General features: G+C 36.9%; 1 protein-coding gene across 1 annotated transcript in view; it reads right to left on the reverse strand.

Moving 5' to 3' along the window:
- Positions 1–23,554, reverse strand: part of OTOG (otogelin) — a 105,575-nt gene that overhangs the window by 50,934 nt on the left and 31,087 nt on the right. Inside the window, exons 17-27 of the mRNA XM_042785098.1 lie at positions 23,327–23,504; positions 21,378–21,502; positions 19,683–19,895; positions 17,924–18,089; positions 17,331–17,405; positions 14,308–14,351; positions 12,985–13,138; positions 6,495–6,602; positions 2,094–2,232; positions 1,704–1,838; positions 497–643 (exon numbers count right to left, since the gene is read on the reverse strand). Coding sequence (XP_042641032.1) covers positions 497–643; positions 1,704–1,838; positions 2,094–2,232; positions 6,495–6,602; positions 12,985–13,138; positions 14,308–14,351; positions 17,331–17,405; positions 17,924–18,089; positions 19,683–19,895; positions 21,378–21,502; positions 23,327–23,504 — 1,484 coding nt within the window. The remainder of the gene's footprint in view (positions 1–496; positions 644–1,703; positions 1,839–2,093; positions 2,233–6,494; positions 6,603–12,984; positions 13,139–14,307; positions 14,352–17,330; positions 17,406–17,923; positions 18,090–19,682; positions 19,896–21,377; positions 21,503–23,326; positions 23,505–23,554) is intronic.

Below are 23,554 nucleotides of genomic sequence, written 5' to 3' on the forward strand. Positions count from 1 at the left end.
GATCCTTTTCAGCTAAATTTCAGCCAAAACAGTTCAGGTCTTTGTGATAATGAAGCTATGGAAAATATTTTATTTTGACAATAGCAATATTTTTCCCTTTCAACTAAGTATCTCCAAGCCTTTGAGAAAGGAGCTGATCTTTTGTTCAGAGAAGTGACCTCTTTGTTAGCTATGTGCCTTTCTATGCTTTAGCAAATTAACACCTGCTCCAGTCATATAAGGAATGAGCACTGAGGGAGAATGTTGCCTCAAAGATATTTGTTTCTGTTGTTACAGAAGTTACACAGTAAGTAGTGACTGGAAAAATAAAGTAAACTACAACAAAGATTTTAATTGACAAGGTAGTTGAATGCTTCTCTCCTTGTCTCTGCCTCTGAGTTCCTACATGATTTCGGACACATTGTCTATTCTCTGAATAATAGTAATATGTCTTACTTAATAAGACTTATATAAATACCTCAAAGAAATGGCAATAGGAGTGTTGACTTCCACTTACCTGCCACTGATGACCCATCTGTACATGAACAGTTGTTCTCTGATCCCAAAGAATGGTGATGTGCTCATCAGGAAAATGAACAACAGTGAAAAATCCAGCCTTCCATAACTGTAGATTTTGTAGTTCATCCATATAACTAGATAAACTCTGTTCAAAATAAAACAAGGCAGCTTATAATGTAAGTAATATCTTAACAAAATGTTCACTTGACAGGAAATGAAACACCTAAATAAAATGAATGACATGGTTCTCAGGCAGAAGTCCAAAAACACAACAGAAGGCCACACTGGGATAAATGCTTAAACAAAAGTGGTCTGGATTTTGATTGTGAACAGTGTTGTAATATTTATGATTTTCCTATTTTAAAAGTTGATTTTGTATCAAATTTACAGGATGAATAACAGCAATTGGAGTGAAGATTAAAAAGTTAATGGTTCATCTGGGAGGTAAAGAATTAGTCTTAATGTTCCTGGTTATGTTTTTCACTTAGTTAAACATCACTGCATTCAGAAATGCTTAGCCACATGTTTTTTCTGAACATGGATAGGTATAGAGATGCATGGAGCATCTTCTTGAAATAAGGAATTGTCTAAATATGTCCAGAGATTTCCATCTTACTTATGTAAAGCATTCTTCTTCTCTCCATCCAATAACAATCAGATTCCAAATTATTTGTAGCATGGACTAAGGTGTCTGGTTTAATTACACAATACTTCATACAGAGAGACACAACTTCCTACTTATAGTAAAATTACTAGAAATACTAAATTCTTACAGCAAGAGAGTTTGTAGTTTGGCCAAAACAAAAAAAAATTCAGGGTGTGGAAGATATACCAGGGACTGCAATTTGGTTTTTACAAATGTAGAGGAATATTCCTCCTACACATTCCAGACCAAACTAGACTCTTCTAGTAGAATTAATAGCAAAACTCCCACCAGCTTCAAAACATCTGGATTTTTCCTAGGACACTTAACAGGAATTAAGTCTAAACAAAAGAATCACAATCATCTCATCTGACATTTTTGTGAAATATAGACAATATTTTTAGGTTTCCATTGAACAATCCAGATGTGATCAGCATTCATGCTAAACATATTTATGCTTCTGCTACCTAAATGGCGCAGTAAATTTTTGCTAATGAAAGGAAAAAACACCCAGAGAAGTACATATGCTACCTTTTGATCAGTGTTACAGACTGAAACTTACTGGATTTCCAGTTTCATCATCAAATATTAAAAAAGATTTTCCAATATTAATGAAAATTTTTTTTCTGCAAATGATTCCAGTATTAAAGCAGTTAATATTCTCTATAATAACAGAAAAAGTGGTTGAAGAAGTACCCTGAAGAAAAAAAAAGAAATGGACACTTTTAAATATACTAATATAAAAATATATATTTTTACACACTTCAATTAGCAGAAAACTCGATGTGTAATAATTAATGTTATTTATGATTCAAAGTCTAAGCAACATCAAAACTTAAAAAACAGTACATAGGACTCAATAAAATGTACAGATTAGAAATAAGTAGAAGGGTAGTTTTTAACAGTTAGTTTTTAAATCCAGTTTTACAGAAGCTTTACAAAGAAGTCTCACCTTAACTAGGTAAACCTTACAAGTTCCAACAAAGTCAAATGTCAGTCCATCAAACGTTCTGTAATGCCGATCCCCATATGCAGTACACATTGATGGGCAAGGATGGAAGGTGCATTGAAATGATCCATGCTGGCAAATGCTGAAAAATGTATGACCAATAATGGTAATATTAACTGTAACCAGAGATAAATGATTACAGATATTGCACTGAGAAGCAAAAAAACAAAACTAATGCAAGTATGACAACTATAGACAGAAGCATTTTGAAATGTTAACTAGAAGCAGCACATATACATTGAGTACGTATTGAAGTCATCCAGTCTGTGTTTCTTACTGTTAAAATTTATAGGTTCCAGAATATATATACACCAGAAGGGCATTTCTTTTGTTGAAACAAGAAAACAAAAAATGCCACCTGAAGTAACGCAATTTATTCTCTAGTAACTCGCTCACATCAATAACGTGCCACAAGGATAAAGCTTTCTTTTTCAGCTTCTCACAGAACATATGTTTCTATACAAGCTGAATCTCAGAATCAACAAGCAATGTGTCCTATTACTAGTCTTTTATTCACACTCTGTTTGAACAAAAATTTCACAAAGTGCAAAGGAAAAAATTCAGTAGCATTATTTTGGTGCTTAGATTACTTAAAAGAACTGTGGTTTGGGTTGTTGGGCTTTTCTTCTTTTTTTTTTTTTTTTTCCCAGATGTCTAGGTATTATCATCCCTGAACAATAGCCTAACAGTGTAGGGGTTTCCAGAATAGTTCAAGTTCTGTCTATGGTGACCTTAAACATCAAAATGCTCTCATCACACCTACACGAAGTGACTCTTCAGACCTTTCTGAATTACCTTTACTTTGTAACTGCCTAACAGTGACGCTCTGTAGCACTGGATACTATGTCTCTGCATCACCCTGTTGCAATCTAAATAACATCTTCAGAAATTACATAAGATTTATACATAATGGATAGAATTTCATTTCTTTTATCCACAAGTCACTTTTAAAATGTTAATTTTATGTTTCTAAATCACCTGGACACTTATAAACTTCCCTCAATAAAGACAGCAGAACAGGTGTGCTGGTATAGCCTTACTTAAGGTATATTTTATCAATATAGGTTAAACTAAATACAGTATGTCATATAATTTCGGCACCTATATAAGTTTATTTTCAAAAATATTGAATTTTTATTGTCTGACTAAATGAATGCTTCACATTTTACAACTAAACTATTCATCTGACTTATGGAAATATTTGCTAAATCACTGATGTTTGGCATCTCATATACTGAAGCACCAAGAGGTATGAAGTTTTTTATCAGTAATAACTTTTCCTTTTCTGTTCATATTGCTACCATATATGACAGGGTCAGAACACCACTGTTTTCAAAAGAGCAGCAATTACCTAGAAAAATCTAGGCAGCTCCACTTACCAGTAGCATCATGTTTTCTTCTGTTCCCTTATCACATAACTTGCACCAAACCAGAGTAATTTTCCATATTTTCCAACACTCTGCTTATCGCATCATTGTTTTGGCCCACTGCTTGTGTTTTGTGTAACTACATATATAAATACACTAAGCACATGGCTAAAATAAGTTAAAAGTATGACACATGGAAAGTGTTTGCTGTACCAAATCACAAGTAGATGACAGTAGGACTTGCCCAGCAAACTCTAGTCACCTCAAAGCGGTACCTAAGGCAGGAACCTAATCAAGCCACTGGATAGAGAGGCAAATAGAAGAAATTATATTTGGACTGAAAAAATAAGTGCTGCTTCTCGTGTTCTCTGTGAGACATTAGGGTTTATCTTTACTCTTGGCATATTCAAATTGCCCTCCACATGCTCATCTGTTAACGGCTGATGAAGAAACATTTCTTAACATGTGAAGAGTAGGGAGCTCCTTCACATAATTTCTTTTTCAGGAGTCTTAACACATTTACAGCCAGAAGGAAGGGCTTAAGAGGTACATAGTGTCTTCAAAGTCCTCTGCACCAGTCTTGTTTCATACTAAGCAAACTAAAATTTAATTATCAGAATTTAGGGAGTCCTAGTTGGAAAAGCAGACTACTAGTATCTTCTGACCTTGACCCTGACCTTTTTAAAAAAAAAGTATTTCCAAGAAATATTTGATCAAGAACACAGAAGGCCCAATTCAGCAGTCCACAGAGACTCACCAGCTTTTGCTCAAGTGTCAATGTATGACAGCAAATTAGTGTAGTTAACTGTACCACCCATCTTACCTTGCACAACACAGCACCAAAATTCTTCTCTGATATCTTCAGTTAGTGTAATAACATTTTGTATTTAATCTTGCCAGCACATCATAACAATTTCAGGCAATTGCACTGAAAACCAAACTTGGGAAACCCAGGACCACAGTTCAGCCAGACCCCAGAGCTTGGGTTGAAAGTTTGTGGCATTCCACTGGTAGTTTTGCCAATTTAAGAAATTATTTTATTTGCCATTTTACTGTTCAACAGACAAATCATATTAATAGTTATGTTGCTAATACTCGATCAGATATGAGTAAGATTATATTTATAAGATGAAATTTAACATCAACGATGATATGTAATATAATCTTATCAAGATAAGGTGGTATTTAGTATCAACACACACTACTTATGTACACTAAATAACACTAAAGTCATTATAACTGGTGAGTGCCTAAGTGGGTCGATTTGTACAGAAGTATTTCTCATACTTTGCATGAGCAAAAATGCACACTTCCCCTGACATAGCAAATACACCGCTGCATACACACAGCAGCTTCAAAGACTTTATGCACTTCGTATCAAGCAGAGCTTGTTGTAAACTTTCCATCTGTCAGTGGACAACTGATTGCCTAAAACCCATTAGCACTTAATCTGTCTTTGCTTCTGGATGTGGAAGACTAGAAAAGCCATGACAACCTTAAGGTTTTGTACATGAATTAATGGGCCTGGCCTCAGAAAAAAAGTGAGAAGGCTAAATATCCAGCATCTTTCTGCCTGCACTGCTGCTGCCTTTGGTGAAGTCTCATACAGATTAAATGGGATGCAATAGTTCTTTCTGATGCAAGCAATCCCACATCAGGTCCAATTGGAGAGGCCTTTGGAAATAAGAGGGTGAATAACCCGGGTCGCTTTACCTGCCTGCCCAGTGGAGATGGCTTGTAAGTCGCTTCACCAGTCGACCAAAGGGCTACAAATATCTTCTATAGCAGATACTGAGGACCTGACGAGAGGCAGAGGTAGGCAGTCAGCACAAGGCTGGAGGGGGCAACGACATCCAGACAAGGCAGTGTTTAGTGCTGACTGGACAAGCCTTCACCGTTCCAGGCTATACTGAGCTGTGCAGGCCAGGAGCAGTAGTTTACCAGGTTTACCACTAATTAAATGTTCCTGGTAAGCTAAAAGAAGGGGACATAAGGAAGGAACTGCTCTGCTGAGAAGCTGGAGGCTACACTGCTACCATAGTATCTCGATGCTGAAGGCTATACCACTACCATAGTATCTTGATGCCTCATTTTTCTGAGGCCCTGATAAGACAAATAGCGCTGCTTAATGCCGACTTGCAACATTCAACAGTGGTCAGAGAAGAAAACAGGCAGGGACATCATCAAACAAGTTTGTTTCATGATCATACAGATGTGGTATATCTTCACATCTTAGCTCGTTGAAGCTTGTTGAAATGGCAACATACCATGTTCTACTGAGAGTGCTCAGGGAAACTTTGCAAAGTAATGTAGCTATAGAGTATGTGCTGCATTTACAACACCGGAGAGTAAAAGGAACAGGTTTCTGCATGTATTTGAGTGACCCTATCAACCCTTGTCTATTGGAACACTTCCTTTAAAAGCCGATTGATTCATCAGCTATCCACGCATGAAAACTGACAACCAATTTATCTGTTACTAATCTCAGTACATGATGTTGCTCAGTACTCTCTGTAATTTATCACTTTAGTGGGAGTATGGACACAGGGTTATGTTTGGGGTCCCTAGACTGCTCAGATGCAATGCTAAATGTGAAAATGAGTAAGTAGAAAGCTTTAACAAATGTCACTCAGGTGACAATATCTGAAGGAGTTTACCAGCACTTTAGGAACACCAGCCAACGAATATTAATTTAGATTACCTCAATAATTAAAAAAAAAAAATTCTAAATCAAGATTTTTTTAAAAAAACAACCCAAATAGCTGTTATTTTGTATGTAAAAGCTTCTTGAAACAACAAACTCTAAAAAAAAAAAAAAAGGCATTTTAATAGCTCTTTGAATAAATGTAAACACTACATTGGGTAGATGATTTACCAGAATCTGATGTGAAATTTATGATTAAGAAACATGAAGAAATAATCAATCCATAAATAAACAACTAAAATGAAATAACCACCTACACAGATCTCTGCTTACCATGTATGACAGGAAGAAATTACTTTGTCACCTGGAAAGTAATCCTTTCCTTTCCATGAACATGGACATTCATCTGCGTCCAAGCACACATCCCCATGTTTAACAAGACTATCAAAAAAAGAACAAAAAATATACATTCAGCAGAAGTACACCTGGTATCTAGACACAAAAATATTTTCCCAAATGTTTAAATTATCAGCATTATTATTATTGAAAAACAAATAATATTAAAAATAGTCTGAAATTGAAAAGGCACAATTTTATTGAGCAATTTGGTAACTTCCTTTCACAGGTACCTGAGTATTTTATCTTTAGTAAGTGCTAGCACTTTGGGCACTAGCCCTTCAGCCACTAACCCTGTCAAAACATACTCATTAACATACAAATTTTATGGTCAGAGAAACTAAGTTTTTCCAGACCCCCTCAAAATCTCACCAAATTTCTGTAACTTGGCCAATTAACTTATATTTAACTAAAGCCAAGAGATCTTCCAGGAGATGTAGGAGCCATCACACCCCTTTGCTCTAGTGGTATGTGCTCTTACTATCAGAAATCAGTGGCTTATTTATTCTAAGAACTTTTAAATGAGGATTTTTTCTTGTTCTTTTCTTCACCTGATTTAAAGAGTTTTCCTATAGCTGTAGTTACAACTTGTGCTCTGTGAATAATTTAATCAGTATCAAAAGAGCTATCCTGGTTGCATGAAATTAACTGAGTACGTATTTCTGTACAACTGGCACCTCTGTGCAAGCAATCACAAATATACTTAATTTTATTGGCAGAAATATCCTCACAGCCTCCAGAGGAGGTTTTCATGATAACACAGATAACCATATGCATAAATATTTACAGTTCAAGGCTAACACTATAAGTTTGTGCTTATAATCACAATTCCTAAAGTAACAAATAAAAACTGAGAATTCAAAAAAATTGTGAAAGATTCAATTAACAGAGAAAGAATAGAGGAATTTTTTCCAACAAAACTAAATAAAGCAACTAGCCTAAGTTTTAAAGTAAGTATTTGTGGCTTTTAATAATATCCAGAAAAACTGAAATATAAATTAGAAAGAGATCTCAAACAGATTCTACAAATAAATCTCAGGAAATATATCAGAAATATAGAATGATTTTATTTAAAAATCTGTCTTTTCACTGAGCCCAATAAAGTTGTTTTTCTTACAAAGACTAATTATTTTTTTTAAATATCGTAATGCTACTGGATAGGCAAGCAGATATCAATCTAAGACCTAAAGATCCAATAACATATAGAAGAACACCTCTGATAACAAATCAATCTGCCAAATATGTAAACTCTTGATAAACTACAGCAGTGTCTTTCACTCTAACTGCTGTAGCTCTAACTTGTTTTGCGTTTGGTATCTTTTCCTGTACAGGATCCTGTCCAATACAACAGAAGAAGCTGGAGCAACAAACGTGCCAGTTACATAGTAAAAGCATTTCTTAAGGGCACCGTACGATCTGCAGTTATCCTTGTTTCTAACCCGTAAGTTTTGAAAAGTATTTGTATTGGGAAATAAACAGTCGCTTAATATAGTACTGTGGGGCTGATAATATATATATTTTTTTTTTAAGGCAAGTTTGTTTAGAACTTCAGTACCTCTCTCTAGTAACAGAAATTTTATACAAGTTTCCCAACGAATTTGGCATTTCAGATGGTTAGCACTGTAATTTGGGCAAGACATTGAACCATGGACAAGAGATTGTAGGTGTGAGGCACATCCATGACAAACAGGGTTGATGACACTGTTTTGTTTCCCTGATATCCAGAAGGAAGCATTTCATCATTGCATTTATCATGAAACATTTTATGTATTCATATCAATGAACTGGTAATTTGTGTACTATGCCTTAAACTCTTCTTCAGTGTGCTATTTACCAGATAGAAATTTGTAAGTCTGTAGCTCTTCTTAAAGAGAATCATAAATCCCCCTCCCCTATTAAACTGAAAAACTGTAATTTTCCCCCAGGGTATGTGAAGTGTTCTTTGTAATCCATACTTATTTCCAGTATTGTGTCACCTGAAGACAATCAGCTGTGAGACTGAAATTCCCACTGGTTTAAAGCTGCTCAGAACTGAGCAGGGCACATTCAGACACAAAGAGCATCATACTGACAAGGTAACAATAAATGCAGTTTTTTTCATCACGTTATTACCCTGGCTAAAACAAGTGATAACAGCTTTCTCTCTTGTAAAGCCAAGCAAAGGGATAGATTTCAATGAGCTAAGAAAACATCACAAATACCCTACAGAAAGGTCTTGCAACCTTTGAAGTATCAGACATTTTTCTTGAGGCCTATGCTTATGTCCAACCCACAATGAACTGCAGAGATAGAGTGATAGCTACCACACTAGACCGTGCTGAGCATTCAGTGTCACTACTGTCTCACTAATGCCTATAGCTTTGTTCATTCACACACACACACACAATATATGTAAATCATCCTGGTAAAGGCATCATTAGAAGCAGTGCATCTCCTGTGAATCAACAAACATTTTTTGTTTCTGCAAAGCCCACAAATCTAGACCATAACACTAAAAATTAACTCTCTTGAAGCCTCCACCAGAGCAGTTTTCAACAGGTTGTGTATTGCAGTTCTTTCCCCTCCTGTGGGCAACAGCCTACCATCAGCTGATTTATGCAGCCACAAACACTTCTGCCCTGACAACATATCTGCTGTCTGAAGATTCCACAAATCTCCCTATACAGGTCTGTAATAGAGTTTAAGGGAGGTAAAAAGAATTAAACAAGCAGCAGATAACACTTCTAATACCAGAATTCCACCACTATCCATGACTTCCCTAAGCAGGAAGCAGGATAAACAAATTTTTCAAGAACAGTATATGTTGATAACATCACTGTAGCACCTAATGGCTTCACTGTAGTTCACTCACTGTCTAGCCAAGGAGAGCTACTATATTCCTGCCGGGTGTTTCCTTACTTCTTTGGGAAGCTTTTTACAGTCCACTTCTTCCCCGACCCTAGTTCATTATAACGAAACATTAAGCAATTTTGCAGAATGTTTCAGGGGTTTCTAGTATCCTTGTTGTATCCTCCTGTGTAACAACTGATATTGACACTTCAACTGAGATACAGCAAGACCTCTGCACTTCCACAGTTTCATCCTATAAAGGGGAAACCCTCTGCACTCAGGTTTACCATCACCACCCTACTGCTGCAAAGCAGAGTGAGCTCTAAAAAAGAAAATTCACAAAAGTAGTAGTAGCAGGTTAAAGACCAAAGGTAGGTGAAAGTAAGAAAAACAAGAGCAAGAAATCAAAAATCAAAGATTCTAGATTACCATATTCTGCAACCTTTTCCACAGGATTTTAGGATTGTACCTTATATTCTAAACTGTACAGTTCATCATGGAAGCAAGATGCTGCCATGTTAAGTTTCATGTGAAAGGACTGATAGAACCTGGAAACTTGTTCCCTTGCCTTTCAAGGAAGTATCCCTCAAACACGGAGTAAGCACTTCCCTGTCAGTCAGAACCTGGCACTATATATTAAATACATAGAAACAAATAAATACTTTGTCATTTCTACTTCATCAGTACAGACTGATATTTCTGGTTCAAATCCTAGGCTTGTGACACCATTTCCTAAGCACTGAGGATAAAGTCCTACAAAATAAACAAGGCCCTCTGCCTCCTCCAAAAAAAAAAAAAAAATGTTTGTGTCAGTATCTCTACAGGCAGTGTACACCCATAGGAGAACAGAACTAAGTTTGCCAAAGTTACAGTAAATATGGAACTTCCTAGTTTTCTATTTCTGTCTCTAGGAAATTATAAAACTGCTTCTTCTAACTATACAAATATATTATCAGAGCGTTGGGATCACCAATACTTGACATTGAACCTTCCAATGCTAAAAAAAGTTTTAACTGCTTAAATACCAGAACTAACTTACACCAGGAAGCAGTGGAAAAGTTCACATTCTCAAGGGTCATGCACAGCAAAACAGATCACATCAACTTTTTATTCTCTGTTGGGTTGCCTGCCATACAGCCATACTGCTGAAGGTAGCCACTGGCTTTGAAAGGTATCACTCATGTCCAACAGGATGTTTTTGCAATTATGAAAATGTCTACCTCCAGTTAACTTCGAAATCTCTCCATCTTGGCACTGCACTTTTTCACCATGGTACTGTGAGTTGGACTAATTACAGCTTCCATTTCATGTGAACAGTTTGACATTTCATGCTTCTGAATGTTAAGGAAAAAAGCAGAAGTCTGAGTAGCAATCTTTTATCATGACACAAAAATCTACACATACATGACTGTGAGTCCAGAGACTTCAACTGAACTATTTCAACTCAGTTTGAGGATCTGGCTTTTACTCTGTTTTGAGGAGGCTCTCAAGGTGTAAGCAGTAATTTCAGAGTAGTAATACTCAAAAACTTCAAGCTATATGCTTAAGAAACAAAATCCCATCAAAACCAACATAAATTAAACACATAATTCTTATTTTTGTATTCAAAAATCTCTCAGTAATACAGTCCTTGATTCCAAAACATAACAACAGCTCATCTGCACATTCTCAGTATAAATGCCTGAGGCTTAAAATATCCTTTAGATAGAAAGAATACTGAAAATAATGACTAGGAATGAAGAAACAAGCCTCCTTCACTGAAATGTTCAAATAAGAGATTTTGACAGATGCACTCAGCCGCCCTGCCCCTTAACCAAACCAGCAGCACTTTGGTACAGGCTCCAAAGGAAGTAAAGGCCTGAGCCATAGCCAGGCCAAGAACTCATCTAGGAAACCCACAAAGGAACAGAGTGACCAGAGACAGCTGCGGGTAGAAGGAGTCTTGTGCGTACCTCTCCCACAGTATGCGATTTGACTATGAGCCAACTATTTTATTCTATGAATATGACAGTCGAAGTGAGCCTTCTTTGAGCTCTCCCTGTTAGTCAGTGTGGCTGCACCATGGTGATGTCCCCTTGAGCTGGGATGCCTCTCAAGGTTGCTCCTCCAGGCAGAGATCTTTTACCAAAAGAGATTGCTGGATGAGTCCAATTTCAGTTCTCCCTGGATGGCAACTGGACTGCGTGCCAGGCAGCTCTCCTCTTGAGCAAGGACACCTCTCAGTGTTAAGATATAATAGTCGTTTAGCCTAAATATCTAAGTTTTAAATAGAATTAAACACTTAGAGTTATAATATTGTGTGATTTAGTTTGCTGTTTGCTTAGCTTTACTTACTTAGCTTGAATAGCTAGACTTGCTGAAGCCTTAGGCTGCAAGATGTAAATTTCCACTTAGATTTATTGAATATGTACCTACTGAGTGAAAATAGGGGCCTCCAGAACCAGCATAAATCAGAAGAGGCTTCAAGGTTACGACCTTCAACAGCACCTGCAGCTAGACAAGATAACAAATGGCCTGTCTGAAGAGAGTGAAGGAATCCAATAGGGTGTCAGAAGGTATCAGAAGAGCTCAGCCCAGAATCATCATTGGGCCAAAGGGCACATGTGAAGAGAGCGTGCAAGGGGCAGGTGAATAGCCTGTAAGGGTGTCACTGCCCAGGGATTTCTTTGTTCGGGTCCTTCCCTCCCTCTCCAGAGGCACCCAAATCCAGCTAATCCTGCCACACCACTCTACTGAATTATTTATTTTTATAAAATCTGATGCTTAAGAGTCTGCTTTGGGAAACCTACGACTCAAACGTCAGAGCGAACTAACACCGGATGCACAGATGGAAGGTAAGTGAATTACGAATAAGCACAATGAAACTTTGAAATCTTAGCTAAGTAATATAAGGAATTGGGTGTGCGCATATAATCCTTTAGCAATAAACACATATCATCTTTTCGACATAAACTGTTGACCAAGGCTGCAACTAGGATTGGATCCAGCCACACTGAGACTCCATCAGCAGTTTAGGAGGTCCATTCTAAACCTTGTGAGTCAACGGGAGGGTCTTTCTTAGCTTTTTGCATCTCCAATCACTGTGTAAATCATTCTAAATCAGTTTTAGCTTGATTTTCCTTTGTATGTTTCCTTCATGTAGTAAGTAATAGAGTGAACCTTGCCATTGAACTCTGTTAAGTTGCTTTAAGTGATCATAGATCAGGTTCCACAACAAATTGGCAGGATGATGAAACACTCATCTTCGACAGAGGTTAGACATCTGAAAAAAATTATCTAGGTAAACACAATTCTGCTGTTTACCAGGGATTGAATAAAATAATTTCAATGTCCTTTCTATATTCCTGTTATTTTGTTTTTATTATTGTGAGGTACTAGACCTTTGGCTCCACCTGTCTCTTGGTTTACCATTTCTTATGCCTTCAATGGCCCATATCATTGTGTGGTAAGCCTTCACAAGCTGGATGCTCACCCCTTGACACCTCAGATTCTCCAAGTAGAAAGGTGGTATGTCCTCAGCAGAATAAATTACTCAATCACCACTGAAGGTAGTCATCTATGTTTGTGCACCAAAAGACGCAAATCTATCTGTACTCACCCCAGTGGGCAGACACAACCTGAAACACAAGGAAGGTGGGCTGAGAAAGTGAGGTTTAGCAGCTGATTCTCACAAGTTCTCTCTCTGCTGAGTTCAGGATCAACTTGCGGATTACTGCAGTTAATGTAAATCTGTCCAACTGGGCAGCTGTGTGCTGAGTGAAAAAATTGACAAACACATTAGTCTTCACACCTGAGACCTTGTATCCCATAAAGGCGTGCAAAACCTTGAGAATATGTAACACAAAAGCGTAACATACAGTAACATCCAATTGCCTGTCTCTCCTGAGCATGGTTAGCTTTACAGAACCCCTATAAACCCCATACAAAATACTGAAATTAACATATTCGTTTAGTAAGGGGCATGACATTCTAAACAGTTAGGCAGGAATCAGCTCTCCAAAACAGAAATGCAAAGTACTACTGATAGAGAAACAGAACACAAAACATTTCAGGCAAAGGTCTGACATCCGGACATGACTTTCCTTGATGGAGCCAACAACTACAAACAAAAAAACTCTACTACACAATTGCTTTTGGGTTGTGCTGAGCACACAGTGCATATGCAGCAGAAATGCCTGAAGTGGTGGCAGTGTTTTAAAGTGGTTTTAACTGGTTGCTGGGTTTTTGTCTTCATTTATTAGGGAGAGAGGTTCTGGGTAATTGTCAAATCAGTGCAACCTTCATGTGTGTGGGGAACAGGTTTCTGCTAAAGGCTGAAGAGTTGGCAATTCTAGAACTGAAACCTCAAATTAAAAAAGTGTTTCTCACTGAAGTAAAAGGAGCATTGTAACAAAGTATGGACCATAATACTTCATGACATAAAATATACTGTAATAGGAAAAGCACTTGTTACATTCTTTTTCTCAAATATGACAAAATAAATATTTTTTCATATTTCAGTTATTCAGTATTATTTGTGGAGGGAAATAAAAAATATCTGTGAAAAATTACTGACAGTGTTGAGTTTCTACAACCATGTTTCATGGGGCAAAGCTAACCTTTGTTCTCCTGAAGTTCTACTGTTTGTCATGCAGCTAAGCTTGTTTACACTAGCAATCTAAAAAAAAATTAGTATTTTAAAACTGTAGGAAAAAAGGTTGCTCAGGTTTAACAGCATTTTGGAACGTTATGCTGCTGGCTTTGCACCAGCCTTGCTTTCAGTCACACAAATATTTAATTCCTAATTTACAGATCCCAATCTGCAAGTTATTTCTTTGTACATATTGCACAATCTTCTACTACAGATAAGGGGTTCCATGGAAACTGGAGGATACATATTCATTGGAATTGAAATATCTTTTCTCTCTCTCTCTTCACTCACCTATTATGTTGTTATCACAATTCATTATTCCATCCTTGCAATGACTGCAATAAAAATACATTAAAATTTAATGAGAGTCATGAAGATCTGAAATACTAATTTTTTCTGTTTAATAATGAAGCATACAGTATGAATCAATACAAAAATACAAAAAAACTGTATAAATGTTTGCACTGAATACCAGAACTGCATATAAAGTGTGCATTGTCTTAACACCTAAAGGATATTAATTACACTTCAAATTTTTGCTTTCTGCATAATGTTACTATGAGTTAAAATGCCTGGGTTGACATAGAAATATGCACAGAAATACACCACTATACTGCTCCCCAAGACATCAGTGTAGTAAGAATAAACCAAGCCCTGTACATAACGATCTTTATTACCTAAAACCAAAATGCAATGAGCAATAGCAGCAAAACAAAACCAAACCCTAAACACACGTACATATATGTTACAGACAGCTCTGGGTACATATTCTTATATGAACATTCTTAACACTATTATAAATGCTCCATTTTCCTCACCATCAGCTTAGAAGTCTGCTGAAAAGCAAGCTATTAGCTTATGTGAAAATCTTGACAATACTAACAGTTCTTAAGTTAGCCCACAGTTGAAGGTAAAACCCTAGAGTTGGATGTTTCCATTATTTTAGTGTTCTTGGCTCACAGGAGGAAACAGTGATGCTGGTTGTTAATTTTTGTCCTCATGCTGTTTCAAACTAATTTTGCTTCAGCAAAATGATAGGAATCTGGATTAGCAACCTACTGTGACTATTATCAGAACCAACTGGAACTATAGTTCATTATCAGAACCTAAAAAAAATTCAAACAACTCTATGCTAAACAAGAATCAAAATAAAAATTTTAAGTTAGCGTACCATAAACCTTATAGCATGTATGCCCATTCACATATGCAAAATATTACAGAGACAGGAACAGACACGTTTCCCCTACATAACAGTTCATCAAAGAAACAAGTAAACTGTGTAGAAGTCAATCCTAACAAGATACTGCATCCAGGGAAGCACTGGGCAACATAATACTGTCTGCCCCTGTCTAATTCCAGCCAAAATAGTCTAGTACCATTATAAAATGGTAGCAGATCTGATAGCAACTCATTGTCAGGGAAAAATGCAGCAGCACAGGCTTCATTTTAGGTTCTGGGCTTCACTACAGCACCACTCTCCCATTGTTTTGCAATGGCTAAGACATTCCCCGTACAGCTACTGCTAGTCAGCAGATTCAGAATCAAATCCTCTGTGTGCTACAACCACACTGCTTCATGCGTGAAGTTGTGTATGTATCCCAAAGCACTGCAGGAAAAGTGTCCTAGCTCAAGGACTTCACTGTGTAACTCAAACAGGCAATGCTGGACCAAAGAGAACCAATATCCCCTTAACAGTGACAGATTAAAAAAAACATTATGTGTATATTTTTCCAGTTCATCCATACATATAGTCCTACATGATTCCTAATGTATTACTTAGCACAAGGTTAATTCAGAGGTGCTGACAGTCTGTACCTGTATGTTTGAAAGCCTTTCCTCTCAACAGATCTGTATAGAGCCTTGTTAAAATGCAGCAAGCAAACCACATGACTAAATAGGAGATACAGATGTCTTTTGTATCTTAAGGACCAGCAGATGTAAACCAGTAGATATAGTTTAACTAACAGACACATTCACATGAAACATAAGCTTCCAGATCCCAAGTAACTCCACTGAAATCAACAGAAAAATGATTGTCATCTGTAGTCACTTCTAAAACAATGCATTTGTGGATCATCACGTGATCAGTGTGCATTCAGGCAAATATCCATCACAGTGCTCAGCATAAATAGCTAAACTAGACCCTTGAGGAAGAGGATGAAGGGAAACAAATCAAAGAATCTACCAGGAGAAGTCCCTTCCCAAAACTGCCAGTGCTGTCCAGCACATGCTCTGTGAACAAAAATATCCAGGAAGGCAGGTAGCAGTGTACCCAAACATGGCACAGCCCCATATGCAGAACAGGTTGCCTAGTTCTCTCCAGGGAATCAGCCCTAAGGTAAAGCTAACTTGATGATATAGATACAGATCTATAACAATCAGTATTTATGGTCACTAGGCTGCTGACGAGAGTGAGAATGAGTGTGTGTTTTTACTAAGTGTCCCCACTGCAATAGGTGTCTGACAAGATTAATTTCTGGTTTCTTGTAAAGGCCACATACAAGTATTACACTGACCTATCACAGAAATTATTTGGTCTGTTCTGCTTTAAATTAAGTGCTGTACTTTTAATTAACTGATACAGGCAACAAGAGCTCAGATGTTACTTCAAGAATTCTGAAAGCTTGTTTTTTTATAGAACTCTTTGTCCATGTTATTTAACCTTTTCCAGACAAAACTAACTGTTGAAAAGGATGCATCTGGCAGCAGCCAGAATTGTTTAACAATTTTTATTCTTTAATGTCATGACTATAATGATGCAAATGAAAGAGCAAGAGGACAGGAACAAACACTGAATGTAAGGAACAGTAACAGAAATGCTTATTTACCTTTGGCTGCAGTTGGTAGTTATTTGTGTTGTTTCTTAGTTGATAAAGCCACATTGCTCTTTTACACTGATCCTACACTAGCAGAAGACAGATTCTTAATAATTCTTCATAAATGGATTTATAATCTGGTATAGGGAAGGAGAATAGCAATGAAGGTCTAGCTGAACAGACTTGAATGGACAGCCAGTCTGGGGTTTTCTGGAGCTCTCCACTTTCGTATGAATCTACAAAATGATAGTGGCTTTCCTCTCTACTTTGCACATCGGTATATTAGATTATAAACACAGCAGTCCAAAAACCCAGGTTCTAAAGAAGCTCTGTCCAAACGTGCACAGAAAACTGATGTAGGTTTATCCTGTATGTTCCATTTAAAAAACACCGAAATAACAACCAAAAAAATCACAGCAGGCTAGCCAGAATTATTTGACAGAGCTCTTAAGAGAGACACCGTTTACTTAGAGGAAAAAAAAAAGTTTTTTATCTTACCATTTGCCTAAAGATGTCATAACATTTTCTCCAGGGGGATAGTCAATTCCTTGAAAATAACAAGGGCATTCATTTCTGGAGTAAAGGGAAAAACATGTAACTGTGATTCACTCAGATTGAAGGAAGAAAAAAAATTCCCATTCACTTAATTACTGCTCAAGGTTCAATTGGTTGCTTTGTTGGTTTTGGTGAGGTTTGTTGGGTGGGTGGGGTTTCTGTGATGTTCTTTCAAAAAATACAAGAAATTGATCTCATTAACTACTGACACATACTACTATATAACTTGAGCACATTCCAAACTAAACTGGTAACAAAGCAGAACCTCTACACAACTATGGGACACCTTTTGTATCTCTTGTATGCCAAAAACCAGACAATACGTAACAACTAGCTTTGATGACGTTGGGTAAGTGTCAGTGCTATAAAAGAGCTGGTTTTGATCAACACACAGGTTCTGTATAATTCTAAGATCCCATCAGGTTCACAGATCAATAATATCTACAAGGCTACATGTTTCTAGCTCTTCACTGTGACTTGCAGATGCAGTTGTCTAAAATAATGAGTGTGACTACTACAGCTGCAACTTTACCTACCTCTGTACACATTGTTTAGTCTTGGAATTCAAATACATTCCAGAGGGACAAGCACAGCCTTCAACACAATCACCGCTGCATGTCTCTGGCACAGAGAGTGCTTGGCAGGTTCTGCCACAGGTCGATATACAAGTACTGTACTCCTTTGTATCTTCACATGAAAGAGCTGTCCAAACGAAGCAAATCTCTCAAATTACAGTGCAAGAGACTCAAGTACCTCCCAACAGTTTTCTGATAAACATCTCTATTCTTTCATTCCCAATCACATTAAATTCCACTAAAATTGCTATCTTGGCACTATGCTGTGTAAACTACACAGATGTAAATCTGCAGTAATAACGAGTACAATGAAGCCTGTGCAGGTAATCCAGATTTACACTGGAGAAACCAAACATTGAAGCTTTTTTTCCCCTCTAACTCTGAAAACACTTGGCTTTTGTGCATGGGCTTTGGGAAATGGACAGCATCTTAAAGAAAAAATTAAAAGCAATAAATAAAATATGTGTATTTTGCAAATGTTGTGCAATACCGGCTTAAATTTTCTTATATATCCTATAAAGCTCTACTTAATAAAAAAATAAGAATCTGAAGTTCTTGAAATACTAAAGAAATTCACATATTTTAAACCCTACAAGAATGACTTTGCTTCTTTAGAAGCAAGTATGGTTTTATTAGAATATATTTACAAAATAAAGTTAAATGGTTTGAATGATTTATTCAGTCATAGTGTACACAGCCATTCATGTCATAATGACTGCAAGCAAGCCAGCCTCTTTACATATACACACAGGTACTCCAACTTTAGATATTTAAGCTGAAACAACTTTCCAAAATCCTCCTTATCATGCAATACAACACAGATAATTACATGATGTGATGAAAACTACCAGATGTTAAATTCTTGAATGTTCCTTAGAAAAGTTTTTCAGCATTGTTCATGAAGCCAAGCCTACTGAAATATCACAGGTGTCAGTTTAGGGTTGTTTTATAGGGTTTCCAATGCTATTTATTTTTTAAATGTACATAAAGGCACTACATATCCTATCAACATCTCTTGCATTACTAAATTTCATATAAACTGAAGAATTTAATAATATTATTCCTCTCCTCAATTTGTGAGGCATTACAGAGCAGATAACAGAGATGTCACTTTTAGCTATCTCTACACTACCTATACTTAATTTAAAATTGAATGGAAGAATATCAACAATACCAATTCTCTACACATATTTCAGCACTCTCCATACGTCTGTCACTAGCAGAATAAGCTAAAAGAGATTGTCAGGCAGAAAAAGTTGACAATAATCCAGGTAAAACTGCAAAATACACCACCATCATTTTTCATTCCATTCATTTAAAGAATTAGATAAACCTAGTAGTTACGAGGAAAGGAACAAATCTATTTACGTAGCTCATGAATAATATCAACATGGGTGTGAGCTATTCAAAACCATATGAGATACAGACATTTTTAATTCTGTACACATTCGAAGCCCTCCAACTATGTCAAAAATATTTCTGCATTGTTTCTAAAGTGAAAAGAACTAAAGAAAACCAACTATGAGGAACAATCCTCTAGAAACACTGGTACAAATTTTGTTTTTACAAAAAAAGAACCTTGGCCTGTAGACAAAAGATCATGCTAGAATTAATCCTCTTCTCATTTAAAAGATTAAATTAATATAATTTAATTTTCTGATTGTCATCTTACAGTCCTCAAACAGTAATTATTTAAGACTAGAACTGAAAGGCAACTCACCGCAGTCTGGGACACCTCCTCTGAAATCTATTACAATTCCAAATCTTCGGCAATGATGAGCATAATGGGCCAGAGCAGAGCAAAAACAAATCTGTCCACATTTGCAAGTGTCTCTTCTGCACTGCTCAAAATAAGGAACGGGACTCAAATAGGGGTAGCATGGAGCAAAAAGTTCTTTGGTAAGGATGCTACAAGCTTCCGCTGCATAAGAGGCTATACAAATAACAGATGAAACACTGTTTCAGTGAGGGAGTTTTAAAAAGACTTGGAATAAAAAGTGTCTTCTATGCAATGCAACTGATCACGGTTATATACTATTACCATATATATTCTTCCGTCTTTGATATCTATACAGTGATATGGAAGGACAGAAAAGAAGTCAGCTGCTTATAGTTCTGAACTTGTTCTGGGAATTATTTTATGGTATTTGGAAAATTTCACAATATGCAGACAGTGCCTATCTTTAAACCGATTCAAGGATGTGGGTTAGGCAACAGACGCTACACACTTACCCGTTGCCTTTCATAAACACACAGGATTACATCTCTTTTCAGTTTAAGTCAGTCCCAGTAACTACCTTCAATAGGTCAGTATTTTAAATAATAATCTATTCTTACCCATTGTTTTATTTGCATAAGGCTGCAACCACACCCACAGCTGCTACCTCAGGGTAGCATTATTGCACAGGAGAGCAAGAGCAGCATCAAATAGTTATATAAAAAGCTCCAAACAGAGCACTCATCTGACTGCATTAAATAATTGTGCAATAATGGTCAAAAGAAATAATATGCTATATTAGCATACCCAGCAAGAGATAAATTTGTATTTACCACAAAATAAGAGAGATGCACAAACTAGGACTTCAAAATTCTGTTTCCAGAATTTCTGACTTCCTGTACAGGCCCATTTCTTTTACATTCATGTCCAAAACCAATAGCAAGAATGCAGCTTTAGTGCTGCATGTTGTATAAATACCCAGAAAATGGGATGATGAGGTAGCAGGAGACATGTTGATTTCCTAGCACTGTTGAAATTACAGGTGAAACCTTCATTGATCTTTTACCTCTGTATTTTGACTAGAAGTGTGTAGAATCCAAGACAAGAAGTGGTAGGAACTGTGAAATGGATATAACTGATGATCTACAAAGTTCATCGTTGTTAAATGATGACTTAGTGATTAGCTGTGGTCCTCATAGCATCAGCCACTAGCATCATACCCCAACTGTACCATTTCAGCTGAATCTAAAGACTGGCAGTGCATAAGCATCTTTCTCCTACTCATTCTCCTCCATAGCAACTACTATGGAGGAGACAACAACTAAATCAAACATTTCATTTGTTCAGTATTTTCAAAAATTAATACTGCAATACTTTTGAGTCTCCATCTTAACTACCAGCATCACCAATATTAGACATACCACCAAACTTTAATGGACATCTAGCTTTACACATTGCAATTGCACACGAGAAATAAAAAGGGGATACTTCAAGTGCCTCTGCAAGTATCAGAAAGTTATTTAAACAATACACTACATGACTTGGTAGGGGATTGAACGCAACAAATGCTTCCTATAAGTATTCATTTTTTCAGTGGGTAGAACTGGTTATTACTTTACCTGATCCGACTAGAAAAATAAGCACAGATTTAATAAGTAGAAATGAATTTATCAATAACAATTGACCTTCACTGCCCACCTGCCTGCAGATGAATATCACATGGATCCATTTGTGAGCTATCATGCACAAGAATGCATGCCGACGAAGTTTTCCATGTGTTTCCAAACAGCTCTGGAGTGCTTTCAGTTACCCCAACTGGTGATCTTTTACAAAACAGAAGTCAGTCACAAAAGATACAGTGAATTTACAGAATGGTCTCAGTTCTACCACCCCCTTCAGCAGAGCTGATTTAAGCTCCCCTTCCACTGCTCCATATTCTCAGCCACTCTCCCATAAAAGACTGTCAGCTTAAGTTTCAGGACTCTTCTCTTTCTTTCCAGGCAAAGGCCCAGAAAAGGAAGAGAAGATCTGCTCTAGAGCCATCAGATACTGTGTAATGAAGGACTGATCAAAACAGACCAAGTTCCATTTTCACAAGAGAGAAGGAGAGTCCTGAAAGTCTGCACTCTCATATTTATACTTCTGCCTCAGTGATATCGAATCCATTTTTATCTCTCCTCTACCTATAATTTCCTGTCTGCTCTTGGGTAGCTGACTTCCCAGGCTCTCTAGTCCCTGCAAGAAAGAAGAAGGAACAGAAATACAGTGGTCCAGAGGTATAACCGCGAAAGCAATTGGATAGATATCTGTGAGGCGCAGGTAAGTGGAAGGGCAGCAGAAGCTAAAAGATAGAAAGACTTTAATCAAAATAACCAAAGCACATTAATATTGTATAGGGAGAATGATTGAAATCATGCATTTAAATACAGGATATAGGGAAAAGATTGCATTAGGCATACAACTAGTAGTATTACTTTTGGTAAAGTAGCTGGCAGTGGAAGCGTTGCAAAAGACACCACTGTCTGTGGCACGTTTCCCAAGTCTGGTGTTGATCAGGTATTTCGTGTACCTGTCAAGATGCTTGCACAGTATGGTTGGTGTCATGTCTTTGCATGATTCATAAGTTTCTGTAGTTTAAGGGCTTTTTTCACAAATATCAACTATTGCACAATTTGTCACTTATTTGAGAACAAGTCCAAAGACTGTAATCAAAAATACACTACAAAATATACTTGCTTCAAACAGAGAAATATTTTAAGTAGATTTCCATAAATAATATCTCGTCATTGAGATCCTGTCCATGTATTTCCTAGTCTCATTATAAACAATATTTTAATAATACTTTTTAATATGCAAGACAAAAATTGATCAAAAATTCATTAGAATATATATGTGCATGTGTGTTTCTTTAAATGGGAACTATTACAGGAAAATGGGAAAGCTCTCCATGAGCTTTGATTCTAAAAATTCCAACTGTTTTAAGAGAAAGACATTCTCCTACTCCTTTTTTTCCTCTTGGTCAAAGAAGTACTCTGTCACGCTCCAAATTCACGTTCCCCTTCTCCCACTTTCATTACGCTGCTCAATCTTCTGGAAGCCAATTTTCTTTAGTATCTGTACAAAATATGCAAAGCAGCTGGACAAACAGCAACCTTGACTGTGGTGCTCAGGCAGTTCTGAGCACTTTTCACTGCACCACAATGAAGTGAAGCTCAGGCAACAGCCAATTCCTGTTGCTGGCCTGCAGACACTGAACAATGGGGGCTCTGTCAGAGAGAGCAGATCAGAACTTGCAGCAGAAAACAGGAGCTGGACAGAGATAAAGAAGCTTGCAGGGAGGCAAGAAGTCCCTTATATAGGCCAGTCCATATTTTGGACAAAACTTTTCAGATAAACTAGCACTTAGGAGTCATATATATTTCACTGTATTTTTATATTAAATGTTTTAAAAACCTGACTTGATATGCTATAGTTGAAGTTACAGAATATCTGTTAGCAAACTAAAACCTACTATCTCTCACTAACACAACAGTTCAAAATAAATTATTCTTGGTATCTATCCATTCAGCTTCAGTACACACTTGATCTACCACTCTAACTGTAGATATTCATATACTGGCAAATAGAAATCTTGCAGCTATTCATACAAAAAATCATCTTCCATATTTCCATTGAAGGTTCCACAAAGGCCCACAGTATCATCTTTCCACCGCTCATCAGCTTGAAGATAAAGCCTCAGTCCTTCTCTGTCATACAGTATCTGTAATCCAATGTGTGTCTTTACTTGAAGAAATACAGAGGAGAGTTTCCGTATTTCAAATAACTCTGGTGAGTAAAAACAGAGATTGTTGAAAGACAAAAGAAAACCTGCTTGT

This window comes from Tyto alba, unplaced genomic scaffold, assembly GCF_018691265.1.
Source record: "Tyto alba isolate M040663 unplaced genomic scaffold, T.alba_DEE_v4.0 Super-Scaffold_8, whole genome shotgun sequence".
NCBI classification, from domain to species: Eukaryota; Metazoa; Chordata; class Aves; order Strigiformes; family Tytonidae; genus Tyto; species Tyto alba.